Source organism: Belonocnema kinseyi, chromosome 6, assembly GCF_010883055.1.
Source record: "Belonocnema kinseyi isolate 2016_QV_RU_SX_M_011 chromosome 6, B_treatae_v1, whole genome shotgun sequence".
NCBI classification, from domain to species: domain Eukaryota; kingdom Metazoa; phylum Arthropoda; class Insecta; order Hymenoptera; family Cynipidae; genus Belonocnema; species Belonocnema kinseyi.
In genome coordinates this window covers 70,128,281-70,148,016 of record NC_046662.1, presented here as the reverse complement: position 1 = coordinate 70,148,016, position 19,736 = coordinate 70,128,281, and the positions used below count along the sequence as shown (strand labels likewise).

The following is a 19,736-nucleotide window of genomic DNA, read 5'->3' as shown; positions in this document are numbered from 1 at the left end:
TTGGTTTTTGATTTCCAAAGTAATCAAAAATTAGGATTTTCTATTGTTAGATCTTAAAAGTTAAAGAGTTATCGAGTATAAATCTTAAAAAATGAAGAGTTTTTAATTTTAAACATTTATTACAAAAATTCTGTAATTTTGATGAACTTTCAAAATTTCTTTAATTTGGAAGTTTAAGAATTGAAAACTTGACTTTTATCCCCAACATCATCCAAATTTAAATAAATTTATTTATACATATCTAGAATTGAAGAGCTATCAATTCTAACTTTTAAAGTAAAACTTTCAATTGTAAATCTTTAAGCTTGAAGAGTTTTTGATTTTGAAAATTTATACTTAAAAATTACGCAAGTTTTAAGTTTTACAATGAAAAATTCTGTAATTTTAGTGATTGACGTTCGTAATTTCTACATTTTGGATGATTTAGAATTGAAAACTTGACATTTGATTTTCGAAATCATTCGAATTCAAGAATTTTTATTTATGTATCTTTGAAATTGAGGATTTAAAAATTTTTTAAATTTCAATTGAAAAATTAGGAAATTTGTATCATTTACTTTGGAAATTTCTTCAGTTAGTAAGATTTAGAATTGAAAAGTTAACTTTTGATCTCTAAAATCATAAAAGTTACAATTTTTATATATCTTTAAAAATTAAGTTTTCAATTTTTTTAAATTTACAATTAAAAATTCTGTCATTTTTATGATTTACTTTCGAAATTTCTCCAGTTTGGAAGATTTCGAATTTAAAATTTGACTTTGATCCCCAAAATCATCAAAATTTAAACATTCTTATTTATATATCTTTAAAATTTATGAGTTTGTAATTCTAACTCTTAAAATAGAACTTTGAATTGTAAATATTTAAAGTAGATGAATTTTTAATTGGGGACATTTACACCTAAAAATTATGCAAGTTTTAAAATTTTAAATTCTGTAATTTTGATGATTTACTTTCAAAATTTCTTCAGTTTGTAAGATTTAGAATTTAAAATTTGACTTTTGATCCCAAAAATCATCAAAATTTAAACATTCTTATTTATATATCTTTAAAATTTAAGAGTTTATTTCCAGCTCTTATTGTAAATACTTAAAATGGACGAGTTTTTAATTTTGAACATTTACACCTAAAAATTATGCAAGTTTTGAGTTTAAAAAATTAAATATTCTGTAATTTTTATGATTCACGTTCAAAATTTCTTCAATTTGGACGATTTAGAATTGAAAACGATATTTTATTTTCGAAATCATCCTAATTCTACAATTTTTATTTATGTATGTATCTTTAAAATTGAGGAGTTTTTAATTTCGAAGATTTAATTTTAAAAATTCTGAAATTTGTATCATTTACTGTCGAAATTTCTTGAATTTGCAAGATTTATAATTGGAAAGTTAGATTTTGATCTCTAAAATCATAAAAGTTAAAATTTTTTATATCTTTAAAAAATAAGTTTAAATTTGTTTTAATTTACAACTAAAAATTCTATAATTTTTCTGATTTACTTTCGAAATTTCTTCCAGTTTGTAAGATTTAGAATTGAAAACTTCTTTTCATCTCTAAAATCATAAAAGTTACAATTTTTATATATCTTTAAAAATTAAGTTTTTAATTTTTTAAATTTACAATTAAAAATTCTATAATTTTTATGATTTACTTTCGAAATTTCTTCAGTTTGGAAGATTTAGAATTTAAAATTTGACTTTACCCGAAAAATCATCCAAATTTATACATTCTTATTTATATATCTTTAAAATTTGAAGGTTTTACTTTCTAACTCTTAAAGTAGAACTTTCAATTGTAAATATTTAAAATGGAAGCGTTTTTAATTTTGAACATTTACATCTAAAAATTATGCAAGTTTTAAAATTGAAAAGAATGTAATTTTGATGATTTACGTTCGAAATTTCTTCAATCTGGATGATTTAGAATTGAAAACTTGACATTGAATGTTACATATTTCATACATTTAAAATATGAATCTTGAAAATTGAATAATTTTATATTTTAAAAATGCAAGAATTTTCAATTGTAGCTCTTGAAAATTACAGAACTTTTAATTGTCAATCTTTCAAAATTGAAGAGTTTTTAATTTTGAACATTTATTCTAAAAAATCCTGTGATTTCGTTGATTTACTTTCAAAATTTCTTCAATTCAGAAGAATTAGTATTGAAAACTTCACATTTGATTTTCGAAATCATCCGAATTTTTGAATTTTTATTTATGTATCTTTAAACTTGAAGAGTTTTTAATGTTGAAAATTTTAAATTAAAATCTATACAATTGTTAAGGCTTACAATTAAAAAAGCTGTTATTTTAATACTTTACCAAATTTAAGAAATTTTAATTAGATTAAAATCCAAATTAAAAATTCTATTCAACATCCAATAATTAAATTGATGCAAACTCCTGTTAATAAAAAAAAAACAAGAATCCAACGACCAAATTTGAACCACAACGAACAAAATTAACAAAAAAAAAAGAAAAAAAATTCCTATTGTAATCTGAAAAATAAAAAAATTAATTTTCGGACAAAAATAAAAAAGGCTGCCTTCTCATTTTTCTTTCTTCTTTTTTATTTTTGTCCGAAAATTTTTGTTTTCAGATTACAATAGGATTTTTGTTTTGTTTGTTCGTTGTGGTCCAAATTTCTTCGTTGGATTCTTGTTTTTCTTAACAGGAGTTAGATCATTTACATTCAAAATCTCTTTAATTTGGAAGATTTAGAATTTTAAAAACTGGACTTTGTACCATCAAAATTTAAGAATTTGTATTTATTTTTTTTATTTATTTAAAACTACGTCAGTTCAAACTGTACACATGGCAAATTAAAGAATATTTAATTGCAAATACTCAAGATTGACCTATTTTAAAAAGATGTTGCCGGTTAAAATTAAAACTTTATGAAAACCGAAGTAGCAATTTAATATTGATTTTAATTTATGATTATTAATTATATTTGATAATTACACAATTAAAGTAAAAAAAAAAATAAACTAGCAAAGTTATAAATAAAATAATTAAATCCTTGATTAAAGATTGATTAAAATATCCGCAGTTACAACGAAAATCATAGTGGCGCTTTTGCATAATCTAGAATCGGTCAATAAAAGAGAAAACTTTTCCAGTATTTTGGGGAAACTGCTCACAATCCTGAGACGAATCAGAGGCCACGACTGCGATCGCCAGAGCGGCTCACGCAGAAACAGAAAAGAGCGATCGGCATGATTCCTGCGAATACTGCTCGAGCGAGGCAGTCCTGGATCTGCTCTCCTCCTGGCTCTGAAAATCAGGGTACCGTCTCTCACTATGGCCTTCGCAATGATTCCCTTTCCGCCTCGGATGATCAAACACTCGCCAATGAATCCTCCGCATCGGCGCCGGCTCTTCTGCAGAGAAAACCACACGATGATAGAACGCAGAGGAGAACCTCACCGCCCTCTATCAACCAAAAGGAAGCTCTGGATCCGTCGTTACGATCCAACAGAACCTCTCACGAGACTCAAAGGTAAATTAATTAAATTACATAAAAACTCCCTTTACTATTAATGAAAGAAAAAAAATACCTTTTTGTTTCGACTTTTTCCATACTTTGGAATATCCTTCTGGACCGGGTAAAACTATGATTCTTCATTTGTAAAAGTAGCTTCATATGACTGTATTGAACTATTTTGTTGGAAATTCACTTTTTTTTAAAATTAATTTATTTAGCTGAAAATTTAACTATTCTATTATTTATTGAAAATTGATCGCTTTCGGTTGAAAAATCAAGTATCTGGTACTACATTCTTCATTCAGGGTCCATCTTTTTTAGAATGAAAATTTATATACTTGATTGAAAGTTAAAACTTTTTGTTAAAAGTTCATTTTTTAGTTGAATAATGAGCTATTTCGTTGAAAATTCTTTTTTTCTTTAGCTGAAAATTATTTTTTTTCTGAAAATTTTAATATTCAATTTATGGATGACAATTTGTCTTTTTTAGTTGAAATTTTTGTTAATGATTCATAATTTTAGTTGGAATTTCATCAGTTTGGTTGAGAGTGAATTTTTTTAACTGAAAATTTCATTATTGTATTTGAGGTTAAAAAATTATTTTTTTAGTTCCACATTCAACAATTTAGTTGGTTTGCCTTTTTTAGTTGAAATTCATGTATTTTTGTTCATATTTTTTAGGAGAAAATAATCTTCTTGTTTAAAAATAAATCTTTCTGGTTAAAAATTCAAATACTCCAGTTGCATATTCGTAATTTTAGTTTGAAAATTGATCTTTTTGTATTAAAATTCGTCTGTTTCAGTAGAAGATTTATCTTTTTTTTTTTTTTTTGAAAATTTATTTATTTTTTTGAAAAAATCTCCTTGTTTAAAAATAAATCTTTTTTTAAATTTCAGTGTTCCAATTAAATCTTCACTATTTTAGTTTATTTTGAGTTTATTTTGTTTGAAAATTCATTTACTCCAATCGAATATTTATTTATAATTTAATTGAAAATTCACCACTTGTTTGAAAATTTGTTTTTTGTGGAAAATTAATTTTTTTACTGAAAACTTAACTATTTATAATTGACCTTTTTAATCGAAATTTTAACTATTTGGTTGTAAATTCATATCTATTTTGTCAAAAATTCGTCTTTTTCAGTAGAAAATTAATCTATTGGGATGAAAATTCGTTTTTCTTTTTGTTTGAAATTAATTTTTACAACTGAAACTTAAACGATTCTATTTTCGATTGAAAATTGATCGTTTTTAGTTCAAAATTCAATGATCTCGGTTGAAGATTTATGTATTTTGTTCAAAATCCATTGTTTTTTATATGAAATTAATCTTCTGGGTTGAAAATTCATCTTCTTGCTTGAAAACTCAGCAGTGTGTTTGCAATTTTTTTCTCTCTGTTGAATGAAAAATCTTTGTATGTCCAGACAAAATTAATCTTTTTTTGAAAGGAAAATTAAATTACTTGGTTGAAAGTTCATTATTTTAATTTGGAATTGATCTCTTTGGTTGCAAAATGAGCTATTTTTTTTTGACAATTCGTTTTTTCTTTGGTTGAAAATTAATTTTTCTACTGAGAATTTAACTATGCCAGTTAAATATTTCAACATTTTGGTTAAAAATTCATCTCTTTGGTTGACAATTAATTTTGTTTAAATAAACATTTAATAATTAATGTTTTATTTAAAAATGGTCTTTTTTAGTTTGCAAATCCGTCTTTTTGGTAGAAATTAATCTTTATTTATTTTAGTAATAGAGTCATAATTTTGTTTAACATTCCTCTTTTTGGTTTAAAATTTAAATATTTCAGTTAGAGATTCATAATTTTAGTGAAATATTTCAATCATTTTGTTTGAAAATGTAACTTTTTGAAAAATTATTTTTATTTGGTCGCAAATTATTTTTTTTTTTGTAACTGAAAATGTAACTATTTCAGTTGAATAGTTCACATTTTTAGTTAAAAATTCATCTCATTCGTTGAAGATTCATTTGTTAACTGTAAATTTAATGATGGAATTTTAGGTTGACAATCTATCTTTTTTTGTGTTAAAAATGCATCTCTTAAGGTAGAAAACTCGTATTTCTTGATTGAAAAATCATCTTTTTAGTTGGAAACTTAACTATTCCAAATAAAAACTCATTCTTTTTTTGTTGAAAATTCATCTTTTTTAGTTGAGAATCAAATAATTCGGTTGACATATTTTTGTAGAAAATTAATCTTCTTCGAAAAGTAATCTTCTTGTTTGAAAATTAATCTTTTTAATTGAGAATTAAAGTATTTCCGTTAAATATTTATAATTCAAGTTGAAAAATCATCTTTTTCGTTGAAAGTTGAACACTTTAGTTAAAAATTCCTCTTATTAGTTTTAAATTCATCTAATGCGGTTATAGAATCATCCTTTTAGTGGAAAATTCATGACTTCGGTTAAAAATTTGTTTGTGTTTTGTGTGGAAAATTAATTATTTTAACTAAAAATTTAACTATTCCAAGTTTAGTTAAAAATTTAACTTTTTTAATTGAAAATTTAGCTATATGGTTAAGAATTCACGTATTTTGTTGGAAAATCGTATTTTTAGTAAAAAAATTTATTTTTTGTTTTAAAATTGAACTAATTAGTTAAAAATTCATATATATTGTTGAAAATACAATATTTTTACTTGAAAAGTTATAATTCCAAAGTTTTTAAAATTGTATTTAATATAGTTAAATATTTCATAATTTTAGTTAAAAATTTATTTGGTTGATCAATAATATTTTTAAACAAAAATTTAATTATTTAATTTTTGCTTCAAAAATTATCTTTTTAATTAAAAATTCGTCTTTTTTGAACGCAATTAATCTACTTCGTTGGAAATTAATCTTTTTGATTCATAATTCAATTATTCTTGATAAAAATTCATCATATGTTTATCTTTGGTTTGAAAACATAACTAATTTTTTTATATTAGTTTTGTTTTTGTTGACATTTTTTGTAATAAAAAATGTAACTTGACGTATCTTGTGTAGTTGAAATTTAATGTATTTTATTGAAAAATCGTTACATTAATTTTATCTAAACAGGCACAAAATTTGAAGTAGTAAAAAAAGATAAAATAAAAATTTCTTTAAATTATTATTCAAATTTGTGTACTTGAGAGACGAATTTAAAAAATGATTAATTATGTTTGAAAAGATTCAAAATTATCATGCAAATTTTAAAGTTTGCTTAATATATTTTAAATTCGTTTTCGAAAATGTTGTAAATCTTTAAAACCTTTTTAAATATTCTCTTAAAATAATTTTTCAAACAGAAAAATTATTTTTAATTTTCCGAGGAATCTTAAGAACTTTTTTTAATTCTTTTGAAGCCTTTCTCAATTCTCGAAAAGCGTCTAATTTTTTTGTTTAAAACCAGCAAAAATGTAAATTTTTTTTAAATTATGCTATCATTTCAAGTTTGAAATTCATTTTAAATCTTTTGAAAGCTTATAAATATCTCTTGAAATTACTCAAAATTCTTCTACAGATAATAAATGTTGAATTGTTATTTATACATCAAAATTTCAAGAAAATTTTCTAAAGTTTGCAGGATTTCCTCAAAATTGTAGGAAAAATTTAATTAATTTTGACGGACATTTAGAAGTTCCGAATAAATTTCAAAAATAATTTTAAATTAGAACAAATTTAGAACAACTTCTAGATTACTCGAGATTTTTAAATAAAATTTTGAAGCTTTTCAAGGGTGTTCAAACTGTTTAAAATGAAGATAATTGAATTTACGATTTAAAAAGTGTTCAGATAAAAAAATGTTAATTTTTCAGTTTTGAATTTTTGTAGCTTAAATTTCCTTCAAATAATATAATTTTGAAAAATTTTAATTTTATTGATTGATTTTTTTTCAGAGAATTGCAAATAATAACGTCGATTTATATTTTTTTATATTGAAAAATTGTATTAACTTCCATTTTATCAGTGTAAATTATTGACCATTTGATTACCAAATTTTTTAATTTAAAAACTTTTAGACTTCAATTTTAAAAGTTTAAAATTCAACTGTTCCACTTTGAGTGCTTTCATTTGCAGCTCAGTTTTTCAAAAATCCATTGAAAAATCGGTTTGAAAAATGTCTTAAAATATCTAGAATCGAGAATTTTTATCCAATTTTCCCCGTTTTCTTAATTTTTTATAAGGCTTCGATTAATGTTTCTAATGATTCAATAAAGAAACTAATACTCGAAAGATAAATTATTTCTGTAGTTGCAAATTAAAAAAAAAACCTTGATTAATGTTCTGCCAGATATACGAACTCTAAATAATAGACATAAATTTTCAACTGAAATTGTGAATCTTTAATAAAAAAATGTTCTAATTTTATATAATAATCCGGTCGGATCATACAGAAAAGACGACTTTTTAACCAAATTGTTGAATTTTTAAGGCAAAAGATGAATTTTCTACAAAACGGTTAAATATTTAATTCAAAAGTATTAATTTTCAACAAAAAAGTTAATTTCTAAGAAAATATTTGACATTTCTATTAAATTGTTGAATTTCCAATTCAAAAAGAAAAAAAAGTCTACAAAACAGTTAAATTTTCGACCCGAAAATATGAATTTTCGTCAAAATCTTAATTTCCTACCCAATAGTTGAATTTTACACTAAAACAGTTATTTTGATTTGATTGATCAGTTTAAATAGTTATTTGATATAATAAACAATTCAGTTCTTTCACAAAATATTAATTCTCATCTAAATTGTTAAATTTCTAAGCCAAAAGATAAATTTTCTACAAAGCAGTTTAATTTTCAACTAGAAAATATAAATTTACAAATAGAAAAGTTAATTTGCAACCAAATAATTTAATTTTCAACTAAAAAATATAAATTTACAAATAGAAAAGTTAATTTGCAACCAAATAGTTTAATTTTCAACGCAAAAAGCAGAAATTTTAAAAAAATTGTTGCATTTTCAACCAAAAAGTTGAATTTATTACTATAATGATGAATCTATCATAGAAAAAGATGAATTTTTAACGAAATCGTTGAATTTTAAGTCGACAAAGGTAACTTCTCAATGAAAAATATTATATAATTGATAAAAAGACGAATTATTAACAAAATAGTTGATTTTTCAAGAAAAAATCATTTTTCTGTCAAAAAAGGAAAAGAAATCAATCAAATTGTTTAATTTTCAAGTCAGAAAAACGAATTTTCTAAAAAGCGCTTGAATATTTAATACAAAATTATTAATTTTTTGACAAAATATTTGATATTTCTATCAAATTGTTGAATTTCCAATTAAAAAAAAAAAAAGAAATGTCTCCAAAACAGTTAAATTTTCAACCCGAAAATATGTATTTTCGTCAAAAAACTTGATCTTCTACCCAATAGTTGAATTTTCCAAGAAAATAGTTAAATTTTAAATGAAAGAAGAAGACGAATTTTCAACCAAAAAAATATATAACAACATTTTTGAATTTTCAACGAGAAAGGAAATAGTTGGTATTTCAGCTAAAAGAGATTAATTTTCAAGCCAAAAAGGCTAATTTTCATGACAAGAGTGGAATTTTCAACTCAGAACAATTTTTCAGTCACGAAAGAAAGAAATTTCAATAAGTTTGTTGTATTTTCAAGCCAAAAAGGCATCTTTCCTACAAAACAGTTAAATTTCCAGTTTGAAAATATTAATTTTAGACAGAAAGTTAGTTTTCCACCTAATATTTTCAACTTTCAACCAAAAAAGGAACCTTTTTTTAGAAAATTGTCGAATTTTTAACGAGTACTTATCTTTTTACATTATGTAATTAATTTATCATGTTAAAATATTCAAGAATGTCTTCTAATGTTAATTAAATTCCTAGAAACTAAACAAAAAAACTATTAATTATATCTAATAAATTCGCGAAAAATTATACCTGGAAAAAGCCTGGAATTGTTAGGGATTTTTTTCCCCCGGATTTTGAGCAGACACCCTGCATATGCAAAGAGTCGTTTTTTTGTTTTATTTGCAGGTATGATCTCTACGACAGAACGCGTCCGGAATCGATCTACTCTCGAACCGGGAGCGATCGGATCTACGACAAAATTAAGGACCCGATCTACGAGAGAGTGAAGCCTGATTCTTCAACCTTCACCGAGTCCTTGGATCGGCATCGATTCCCCGTTTCGCGTGCAGAGCCTCAAGTTCCCATCTACCGTCCAGGAAGAAGAGTTGTGACTCGTCGCGCAAGTGAAGGAAGTGGACCTATCAGTGAATCCGAAATGGCAATGTTCGGAAGTGCGAATACATTCGATTCTCGGTTCAGTGTTGACTCGCGAAGAGACTCGTCGCCCGCGAGTAAAGACAGCAGTCTCTCCTCGTTTGACTCGAACTCGACCCTCACCGGTCACGAGGGCTTGGACAATTCTCACATCATGAACAGATTGAAAAAGAGCTTCGAGCAAAAGGAGGAATTCCTGCGGAGACCGAGTCAGCCGATCGGTTGGCTCTCAAACGAGAATCCGCCACCGATTATTCCACTTCAAACCCAGAGTGTCATTCAGAGGGAATTTTATGCTAGGCCGCAAAAGCTCCAGAGACAAGTTTGGCCTCCCAGCGAATTTCAGCAGCAGCAGCAGCAGTTTGTTCAACAGCAACAAAAGTTGCAACAGCAGCAGCAATTGCAACAGCAGATGCAGCATCAGCAGATGCAACAGCAATTGCCAAGACAGCGTGCCTTGGCTTATCCAGATGAGAGACTCAAAGCCCTGAAACCTTCCAATCAGAATCTGCAGAGGGTCCAAAACTCGACAGATTCCGATCTAGAGTATTCTAATGCTAACTCGAATTCCAATTCCAATTCTCAACGTAGAAATGAGCAGATCGAGAGCAATCGGGACACAAGAGATCGCTTTTACGCGACTCCTTACGATAACAACGGATCGGCTAAGGAGAATCATATTTCGAAGAATGGCGAGCAGATGAGAATGAGCTCTAACACGTCCTCGAGTAGGAACAATGCGGCAAATAAAACTGCTTTTATTACCACCTTGTCGAGAATTCACGAGAATGTGACGAGTGCAGCTCAGCAGGGACAGGAAGCGAGAAATGGATCCTCGTCACTTCCGTCGTCTCCGGGACTTGATAAAAAGGGAAATGACAAATTCCCCGTTCCTCCTCAAGGATTGCAAATTGTTTCCAGAAGGGCGAAGCAGTTCGAGTCGGGGAAACTGATGAGCGATGATGATGAGCCGACGAGCGACAGAACGAATCTTTATAAGAGTGAATTGTCGAGGTTGTCGAATAAAAGGAGTGTTCCGAATGTTGCGGTCAGGAAAAGGGAGTTTGAGTCGAAGGCTGAGTCTCAGGATCCGAGGAGATTGGCTATCGGGAGAGAGAGCAAATCACTTGATGGAGGTAAAGATTTTTTTTCTTCTTTCCCTTAAAACGATGTCGAGTTTCTCCTTTTTTGCCTGAATTGAAAGCAATCATGAAGAAAATTTATGATTGTCTAAAAATGAATTTATAATTCGACATCGTTTATTGCACGTATATGGGTGAAAATCAATTCTGGCAGTATCATGACCCTGGAAAATTATACACTTTTTTTTAATTACAGGGTTTTATTGAGCCTATTGTTTTCTGCAATGTCCAAATTATTTTTACTTTGATTTATTTCAAAATAACATTCATCACTGAGTGTCACCTATTCACCTTTTGTCACCTATTTTCAATTATGTCACCTTTTTTCAGTTGAAAAAGTACAATTTTATTCAAAATTACAACTTACGCACCAAACACAGTTATTATTACACTTTCCGAATCGGCGAATCTTGAACCAAATGATCGAATTTTCAAAAAAAAAAAAAAAACAGATTAAACTTCAACCAGGAAGAGTTGCATTTTCAAACATAATCTTCAACTTTTAATTTGAAAATATGAATATTTTACGAGACAGTTTAATTTTGAAGCAGGGAAGACGAATTTTCAAGTAAAAAATATGACTTTTCTAACAAATGAGGATTTTTCAACCAAAAGGAATAGATTTTCTATCCAAAAATACAAGTGTTTAATAAATCAGTTGAAATTTTTATAAAAAAAGATTACATTTGAAGAAAATAGTTAAATTTAGATTAATTATAAAATAAAAATATTTTTTTTTCAAATAAAAATAATTAGCTTTCAATCAAAAAGGATCAATTTTTAACCAAGAGATGAATTTTTAGCCAAAAGGTAATATTTTTTTGAGCAAATAGTTGAATTTTCCACCCGAAAAGACGATTTTTAAAGAAAAAGAGAATTTTCAATCCAAAAAGTATTAATATTCGACAAAAAAATGACTTTTTAACAAAATAGTTGAATTCAGATTAATTCTGAAAAAGAAATATAATACTTTTTTTTTTTTTTTGATAAAATGAACTAACTTTCAATCGAAATAGATTGAATTTTTAGAATTTTGAACTAAACACCAAAAATATAATAGTACACTTCTTAATAAAAATTATTAACTTTCAAATATAAAAGGTAAATTTTCAACAACTAAAAAAAAATTTTTTCTACCAAAAGATAAATTTTCAACAAAAAAATATGAATTTTTTACAAAAGTATAAATTTTCGACCAAAAACGATTACTTTTTCAAAAAAATCGTTGAATTTTCACAAAAAGTATGTTTTTTAAGTAAAGGAGATTATTTATTAAACAAAAATACAATAATAGACTTTTCAAATAAAAAGAATTAATTTTCAAAAAAAAAGATGAATGTTCAACCAAAAAATATAAATTTTCAATAAAAAATTAATGTTTTGCCAAACAATATAATTTTTCGTCCAAAAACGATTAGTTTTTAACAAAAGACTTTAATTTCCAATAAAATTGTTAAATATTTAAATAAATAGTAGAATTTGTAACCAAACACTAGAATATAGAACCAAATAAATTATTCATTAAAAATTCCACTTCTTGGTTGAAAGTTGAACGAATTTGTTTAATTTCATTATTTTTCGTTGAAGATTCATAATTTTAGTTGTAAGATCGTTTTTTTTTTGGTAAAGAAATTAAATTAAAAATTTGTTATGTTGTAAACAAGTTTTTTTAAACTATAAATTCAAATATTTTGTTAAAAAAGTCAACTGGTTAATTGTGAATTAACTTTTTTGTTGTTATTTCATGTTCTTGTTTTTAAAATTAAATTGTTTGTTAGAGAATTAAGCTTTTTGGCTTGAAAATTGAACAAATTGGTATAAAATTAAACTGTTTTGTAGAAAATTCGTTTTTGTTTTTATTGAAAATTCATTCTTAATGGAAATTTATCTACTCCATTTTTGTTTAAAAATTCACGATTTTGGTTAAAAAATGATGTTTTTTTTTTTTGTTGAAAATTCGTCTTTTTTTAGTAGAAAATCACCTTTTTTTGTCAAAATCTAGTCATGTTGAAAATATATATTGTTTGGTCAAATCTAACTGTTTTTTTATTTTTTTATTCAACTTTTGTAGTGGAAATATCAACTATAAAATTTTTTGATTAACACTAATCTTTTTCATTGAAAATTCAACAATTTGCTTAACATTATTTTTCATTCTTGACTGAAAACTTTTTCTTCGTAGAAAATTCACTTTTTGGTAGAAATTTAATCTCTTTTTGGTTAAAAAGCAATTTCTTAGTTAAAGATTTATCTATTTTGTTTGAGGATTAAACTATTTGTTGAAAATTAAAAAATTTGGTATAAAATTCAACTTTTTTGTAGAAAATTCGTTTTTATCGTTGTTGTTTTAATTGAAAATTAATTATTCTCAATAGAAATTTATCTGCTCAATTTTTGATTAAACATTAAACTTTTATGGTTTAGAAATGCAGACTATTCATCGTTTTTGTTTCAAAAATCAGTGAATCAGTGAAAATGTAAATACTACATCTTCAGGGTGGCCGTTTTAGTCAAAGAAAAAAACTTCTGGTCATCTCTCGGTTTACAACAAATTACAACTTGTTTGTCTTATTTAACATTTGTTTAGCACCTATTTGTTACCTATTTTAGACAAAAATTTCATCTATTCACCTTTTTTGAGGACAATAGGTACTGTAGTGACTGAAATAAATTTGATTAAATATTAGTAGATTTTTAAACCTTTTTCTAATTTTATGGCTTCATATTCTTTAAAAAAATGCTTAAAATCTAATTGTTGAATACAAGTATTTTTCCAGAATTGATTCCATGAAATCTGATGATGTTTTATGAAATCCTGGAAAATAAATTAAATTACCTTGACGGTATTTAACACCTTTTAAAATAATTAAAATTCTCGAAAATCTTATAAAATACTTTAAAAATCCGTTTGTAATCTTTTTAAATATCCTGAAAATATTCTAGGGAATTCTTTAAACTCGCATGAAAATTGGTTTAAATCCCTGAAAGTAATTAAAATCCTTGCAGATTACGTATCATTTTTTTACTTTCTTTTTCAAACTCATTGGCATTTTTTTAAGTACCCTATTATAATATTTCAAATAATTTGAAAACTTTAGAAGTACCTTACATTTTTTAAAGCTCTTAATAAAATTCTTTGGAATCATTAAAAATATCCTGAAATCTTTAAAATTCTTTGAAATCCCTTGAATGTATTGAAATCTATTTCCAAGTTTCTATCAATCTTTTATAATACTTTGAAATGTTTTGAAATCCCTTGAAAATTTTCAGGGCACTTGCAAATTACGTGAAATTTTTTTAATATTTTGAAACTTCATTGGATTTTTTTTTCAAGTACCCTATAATATTTCAAATCCTTTAAAAACTGTTGAAACCCCTTGCATTTTTAAAGCTCTTGAAAATTCCTTGAAATTTGAATGTTACAATTTTAGTTGTTATATTTACAACAATTTATTTGTAAGTCAAATCTTTGAATTTTTATGTATAAATAATAATTGAACATTATTTTAAGAAAAAATTCGAGTAAGTTAAACAGGAAGTTTCAGTCTAAAAAATTCCATTTTTAAACCATTCATTTTAAACAATTTTAATTCAGTAAAAGAGCAATTACTTAATATTTAGCAATATCTGACTGTTCATTCAAAAATCAGTAATTATAAATTAAATTTTCATAGCCAAAAAAAACTAAACTTTGAACGTTACAATTTTAGTCGCTCTATTTGAAAAAATTTATTTGTAAGTAAAATTTTTGAATTTTGCAACAATTGAAACAACTGAACAACTATTATTTTTAGAAAAAATTCGAGTAAGTTAAACAGATATTTGGAAGTGTCGGAAAAATTTGAAATAATTTCAAATAATATAAACAAAGTGTCTAAGTGTGCAACTGGGAAAAAATCGGGGAATGACCGGAAATTTTTTTCTTTGAATAAAACGGTCACCCTAATGGAATTTTTGAAATTCTGAGAAATCCACTGAATTATTTTAAATTTTTTAAATCTTTGAAATCCTACGTAACCCCTTACTTGTTAAAAAATTCTTGGAAATGTATAGAAATATTATAAAATGTTTATAAATCATTAAATATATATATATATATATATATATATATGACTAGAAAAAAGATCTTTTATATTAGGCTGGATTATTTTTTTCCATCGAATTTTGATTTTGATAACCGAAACCTTTTGATTTTCGCCCATATATTATTTAAATAAAAAATCTGATTTTCCTCGATACATGTTAGAAACGACTCAAAAATTGATTCGCTTCGATTACAAAATAATTATCATCTAGGTAGTGGATTATCCGGGAACAGATCAATACCCATAGGCAGCAAGTACATCCATTGTGAACCGCCGTCTGGGTATAGGAAACACACAGGTAGAAGCGAATCTTCCGGCATCGATGCAAAATACGGACCCTTTTCCGTATCCTAATCCTAACGCATTTTTAAGTATATTTTCAAAGAATTTCCCCATTGCTATCGTCCATTGCTATCGTGAAAAAAAAAACCAGAAAAATTCTTTTCGAATCATTCTTTTTAAAAAGTAAAACAAAAACCATCTTGCTTCTCTGCATGGTCCTTCTAAAATAAAAATTCCTACTTTCACAACAATTTGGCTCACAGCATTCTCTTCCTTATAAATATTAACCGTCTCTATCTTCATTTTAGTTCTTTCTCTATTGTTTTTACTTGAGAATGACGTAACTCTGTTGATCGATGTTGTCTTCGTGATTCGCTGTAAATTATGCTTGGATATATACCTCAAATCTCACGATCAATTATCGATTAGAGCAAAGACGTGAGAATATATTTTTTTTTTCGATGAGGTGTCATGTGAATAATTTGCTAGTGTAGAAGCTTTGAATAAAGCAATTATTTTTTAGTTGCGCTCTTACGATGCACAATTTAGTAGAAATATAATAAATTTTTATCACCTTTGCCTCAGAATATTCCCTGATCAATACAAGATGAAGAAATGGATGAACTTTCATAATTGTGGACGTTTTATAATTGGAATTCTTGCTTATACTTAGAATTAATCAATAGGGGAAACGTGTCTACAGTGGATAATCATTAATTAAGACCACAAATATATGAGAAATAATTTATTTTATTTTACGAACACATGTAATCAGGGTGGCCGCTAGACCGGGAAACCGGGGATTTTTTGAGACCGGAAAATGGCTGTGAATTTTTTTTCACTGGGAATTTTACAAATTTGTGGAAGAAAAATCTGTTCACGTTCGATTTCAACAGTTTTAAAATAATTAATGGAATTTTTATGTTTTTCAATTATGCTATTATTTAGCTTACAATGCGTAATTCAACATTTGTTTACTTTAAAATTGTTGTTTAAAAATTTTTATTTCTAAGCTTACATTTTTAATTTAAAAAATTTCTAAATGCTTTCTTAAAGACGTGAACAATTAAAAATTAAAAGTGTTTAAAGTTGCAAATTTTTGATAAAAAAACGTTTTTATTTAATAAGTAAAAAAAATAATTTTTTAATGCAAAGTGTCTGCCCTATCTGAAAAACCTGGAAACTTGGAATTGTCAGAGAATTTTCCTATAACCGAAGAAACCTGGAAATGTTAGGGATTTTTTTTTAAAGTCAGGGAAACTTTTTCGAGAGCGTACTTAATTTTTTTAAATTTGAACGATGAAAATTAATAACAATTATTCTTCATTTGTAAAACACATTCTTTGTGTTAAAGTTTCATAATTTTAGTTGAAAATTCATCTCTAAAATTTAATATTTAACTAGTCTTTTTTACTAAAATATAAGTATCCCACTTTTAATTGAAAATTGATTTTTTATAATTGAAAATTTAACAATTAGGTTAAAAATGCATGTATTTTGTTGAGGATTCAACTATTTTACTGAAAATTGGTTTTCTTTGGTTGAATTCAACTGTTTTTGATTTTTGATTTATTTTGGATAAAAAACATTTTTATTTAATAAATAAATGTTTTTCAAATTTGTCTGTACTTTAAGTACTAAAAAGCGACCAAAAGCGATTTTAAACGAGTTCAAAATTTAAGAATTTTCAGATTTTAACGTTAAAACTTAATCGGTGTCAATGTGAAAGTCTTAGTCATTAAACAAATGTGAACGTGAGAATGAAAGTTTATAAACTATTTTCAACTTAAAAATAACTTCATAATAATATATTCTTAATTAAATAATTTTATTAAATTTAACATATTGTTTCAGTCTAAAATATTTCATTTTTAACCCACTCAATTTGAAATTTTTAATTAAAAAAGATTAATTATTGAACATTTAGCAATATTTGAATTTTTATTCAAGACAAATAAATTAAAACCAAATATTTACAAGTAAAGAATCTTTAACTGGATTGTTTGACATAGAAAGCCTGAAATCGTCGCAAATTTCGAAGAGCTTTGAAACTTTGAACGTTACAATTTTAATTGTTGTATTTCAAAATTGCCTAATTTGTAAGTGAAATTTTTAAATTTAGATGTATAATTTACATTATAATGTAGATTTTAATTTAAATTTGTAGAAAAAATTTGAGTAATTTTAAGAGATATTTAGGAGTTTTAAAAGGATTAAAAATTATCATGCAAATTTTAGAAAGTTTTCTTAAAAACTTCTAGATTCTTTTTTGAAAATTTTGTTTAAATCTTTGAAAAACTTTTTAAATATTCTCCTAAAATAATTTTTCAACATGAAAAGTTCTTTGTTTAAAATCTGCGAAAATATACAGTTTGTTTTATGTTAGGCTATCATTTCAAGGTTTACATCAAGTTTGAATCTTTTCAAAACTTCCACATATCTCTAAAAATCACTCAAATTTCCCCTACAAATAATAAACGTTCAATTGTTATTTATACATCCAAATTATACAGAAATTTTCTAAAATGTTCAGGATTTTCTGGAAATTGTAGAAAAAATATCCAAAATAATTTTAAATTTAAAACCAATTTAGAACAGCTTCTAGACTTCTCAAAATTTTGAAATTAAATTTTGAACCTTTCCAAGGTTGTTTAAATTATTTAAAAAGAAAATAGTTGAATTTCTAATTTAAGAAGTGTTTAGTTAAAATTTTTTCAATTTTTCAGTATTTGATGTTTCTAGCTTAAAATTCCTTAAAATTATATAATTTTGAAAATTTTAAAGTTCATTGATTGATTTTTTAATTTAAAGCATTGAAAATGATAACGTGGATTTATATATTTTTGTATTGAAAAATGTTAGTACCTCAAGTGGAAGATTTTTAACTTTATTCCATTTTTTTAATTACATTGACCGTGAAAAATGTTTGCGAACCGGGAAATCACCGGGAATTTATTTCATCGATTAAAACGGCCGCCCTGATAATGTCTTAATTATTAATTAAATTAAATTATTTTACATATATTAGTATTTTTAATTAATAATAAATCCACTCTAGGTTGCATTAGCCACTGTAGGGAGGTTTCCCCTAATTCAAAAGGTGTGAATAATTTTCTTTAATCTTCTTTAATTTTCTTCGATTCTTATCTGGTTTTCTTCGTGGTTCGCACTCTTGTGCGAATGACTGTTGCATTTGAACGATGAACGTGAAAAAAAGCTGTTAATCTTGCCTGATCATGTTTGAAACTGTGGTCTCTTTGTGCCGAACAAAAGGAAATAATCGTCTCTTAATTCCCTTCATCGACAGAACCACCCACGGAAATGGAACCTGTACGATTAAGAGCTCGAAGCAACAGTGCCGATTCATGGGGAGCTGCGACCGATCCAAGCGGAAGAAGTGCCAGACACACCTGGCAGACCGAATCAGAAGAAAATTTGGAAGAAAAGCCCAACAAACCGAAAAGACAGGACAGTTATTTGCAGGCAGTTCGATCTCAAAACGGTTAGTCTTTGCTCGAATAATTTGATTTTCCTGTCGGAAATTAATATTCTCAGGGTGTCGATCGAACCTGAATACCAGGTAAAACTTGAAGATTCACGTTCTTTCAAAATCCGTGGTTAATTCGGAGAAATGACAAAAAAAAAAGTGGTGGAGGTTTCTTCAAGAATTTGAAAATAACATAGTGTTTAATGGAAATCTTTGAGAGTATCTTGTCCAAATTTTATCGTCATGGAATCATTTGTTAACTAACTATGTTATTTTACAACAGGAATAAGGCGACATGTATCTTACCGATTTTACGAGATAAAATTTCGACAGTTATGAGTATTCGAATGTACAAAATGTAAATTATCAAAAAAATTCGCAAAGTTTTTGTTAAAAGTGTGCTTTTTATGCTAATGTAGGTATCTTTTTCTAGCTGATTCTGATAGAGTTTGTCGTCTTTTTTTTTAAATGTGTGGGGAATTTAAAAAAAAAATTAAAATTCGCCATAATTGCGGTGGTTTATCTGAAAATATTCAAAGTCAATTTATTCAAAAACCTCACTGTTTTTGGGGGATAGATTTTTTTCTGATGAAAATTCAACATTTTAATATTTAATTTCAATTTATGTTTTTAATATCAAATTTAAATTTGTATATTTTGAAATATTTAAGTATGAAATTCTGAGATGAAACTGTTTGGTTGAAAAATATTCTATTTTAGACCAGAATTCAGGTATGTTATTGAAAATTCATCTTTGTTGGTTGAATACGAATATTTTTTATTCAAAATTAACTTTTTTCTTAGAAAATTCATATTCTCGGGTTAAAAAGTAAGTTTTTTGTAGAATATTCGCTTTTTTTTTTTTAATTAAAAATTGTCAAACTTTTTGTTCAAGACGTGATTTTTTATTCTATTGCAGGTAGTTATTTTTTTTCTTGCTGATTCCAATAGAATATCTCGTCCTCTTTCGAAATGCTCGGAAAATTTGAAAAAAGATTCAAATTAGCATATAT

At 25.8% G+C, this 19,736-nt stretch overlaps 1 protein-coding gene across 15 annotated transcripts in view; it reads left to right on the top strand.

Annotated features, from left to right (window-relative positions):
- Positions 1-19,736, top strand: part of LOC117174310 (rho GTPase-activating protein 21-B-like) — a 272,591-nt gene that overhangs the window by 181,356 nt on the left and 71,499 nt on the right. For 13 of the 15 annotated variants that reach the window (XM_033363308.1, XM_033363307.1, XM_033363303.1 and 10 more), the window contains 4 exons: positions 3,127-3,506; positions 9,479-10,863; positions 15,166-15,252; positions 18,544-18,738. In XM_033363308.1, the coding sequence (XP_033219199.1) occupies positions 3,127-3,506; positions 9,479-10,863; positions 15,166-15,252; positions 18,544-18,738 (2,047 nt within the window). The remainder of the gene's footprint in view (positions 1-3,126; positions 3,507-9,478; positions 10,864-15,165; positions 15,253-18,543; positions 18,739-19,736) is intronic. The other 2 variants (XM_033363301.1, XM_033363309.1) reach the window with 2 other exon arrangements.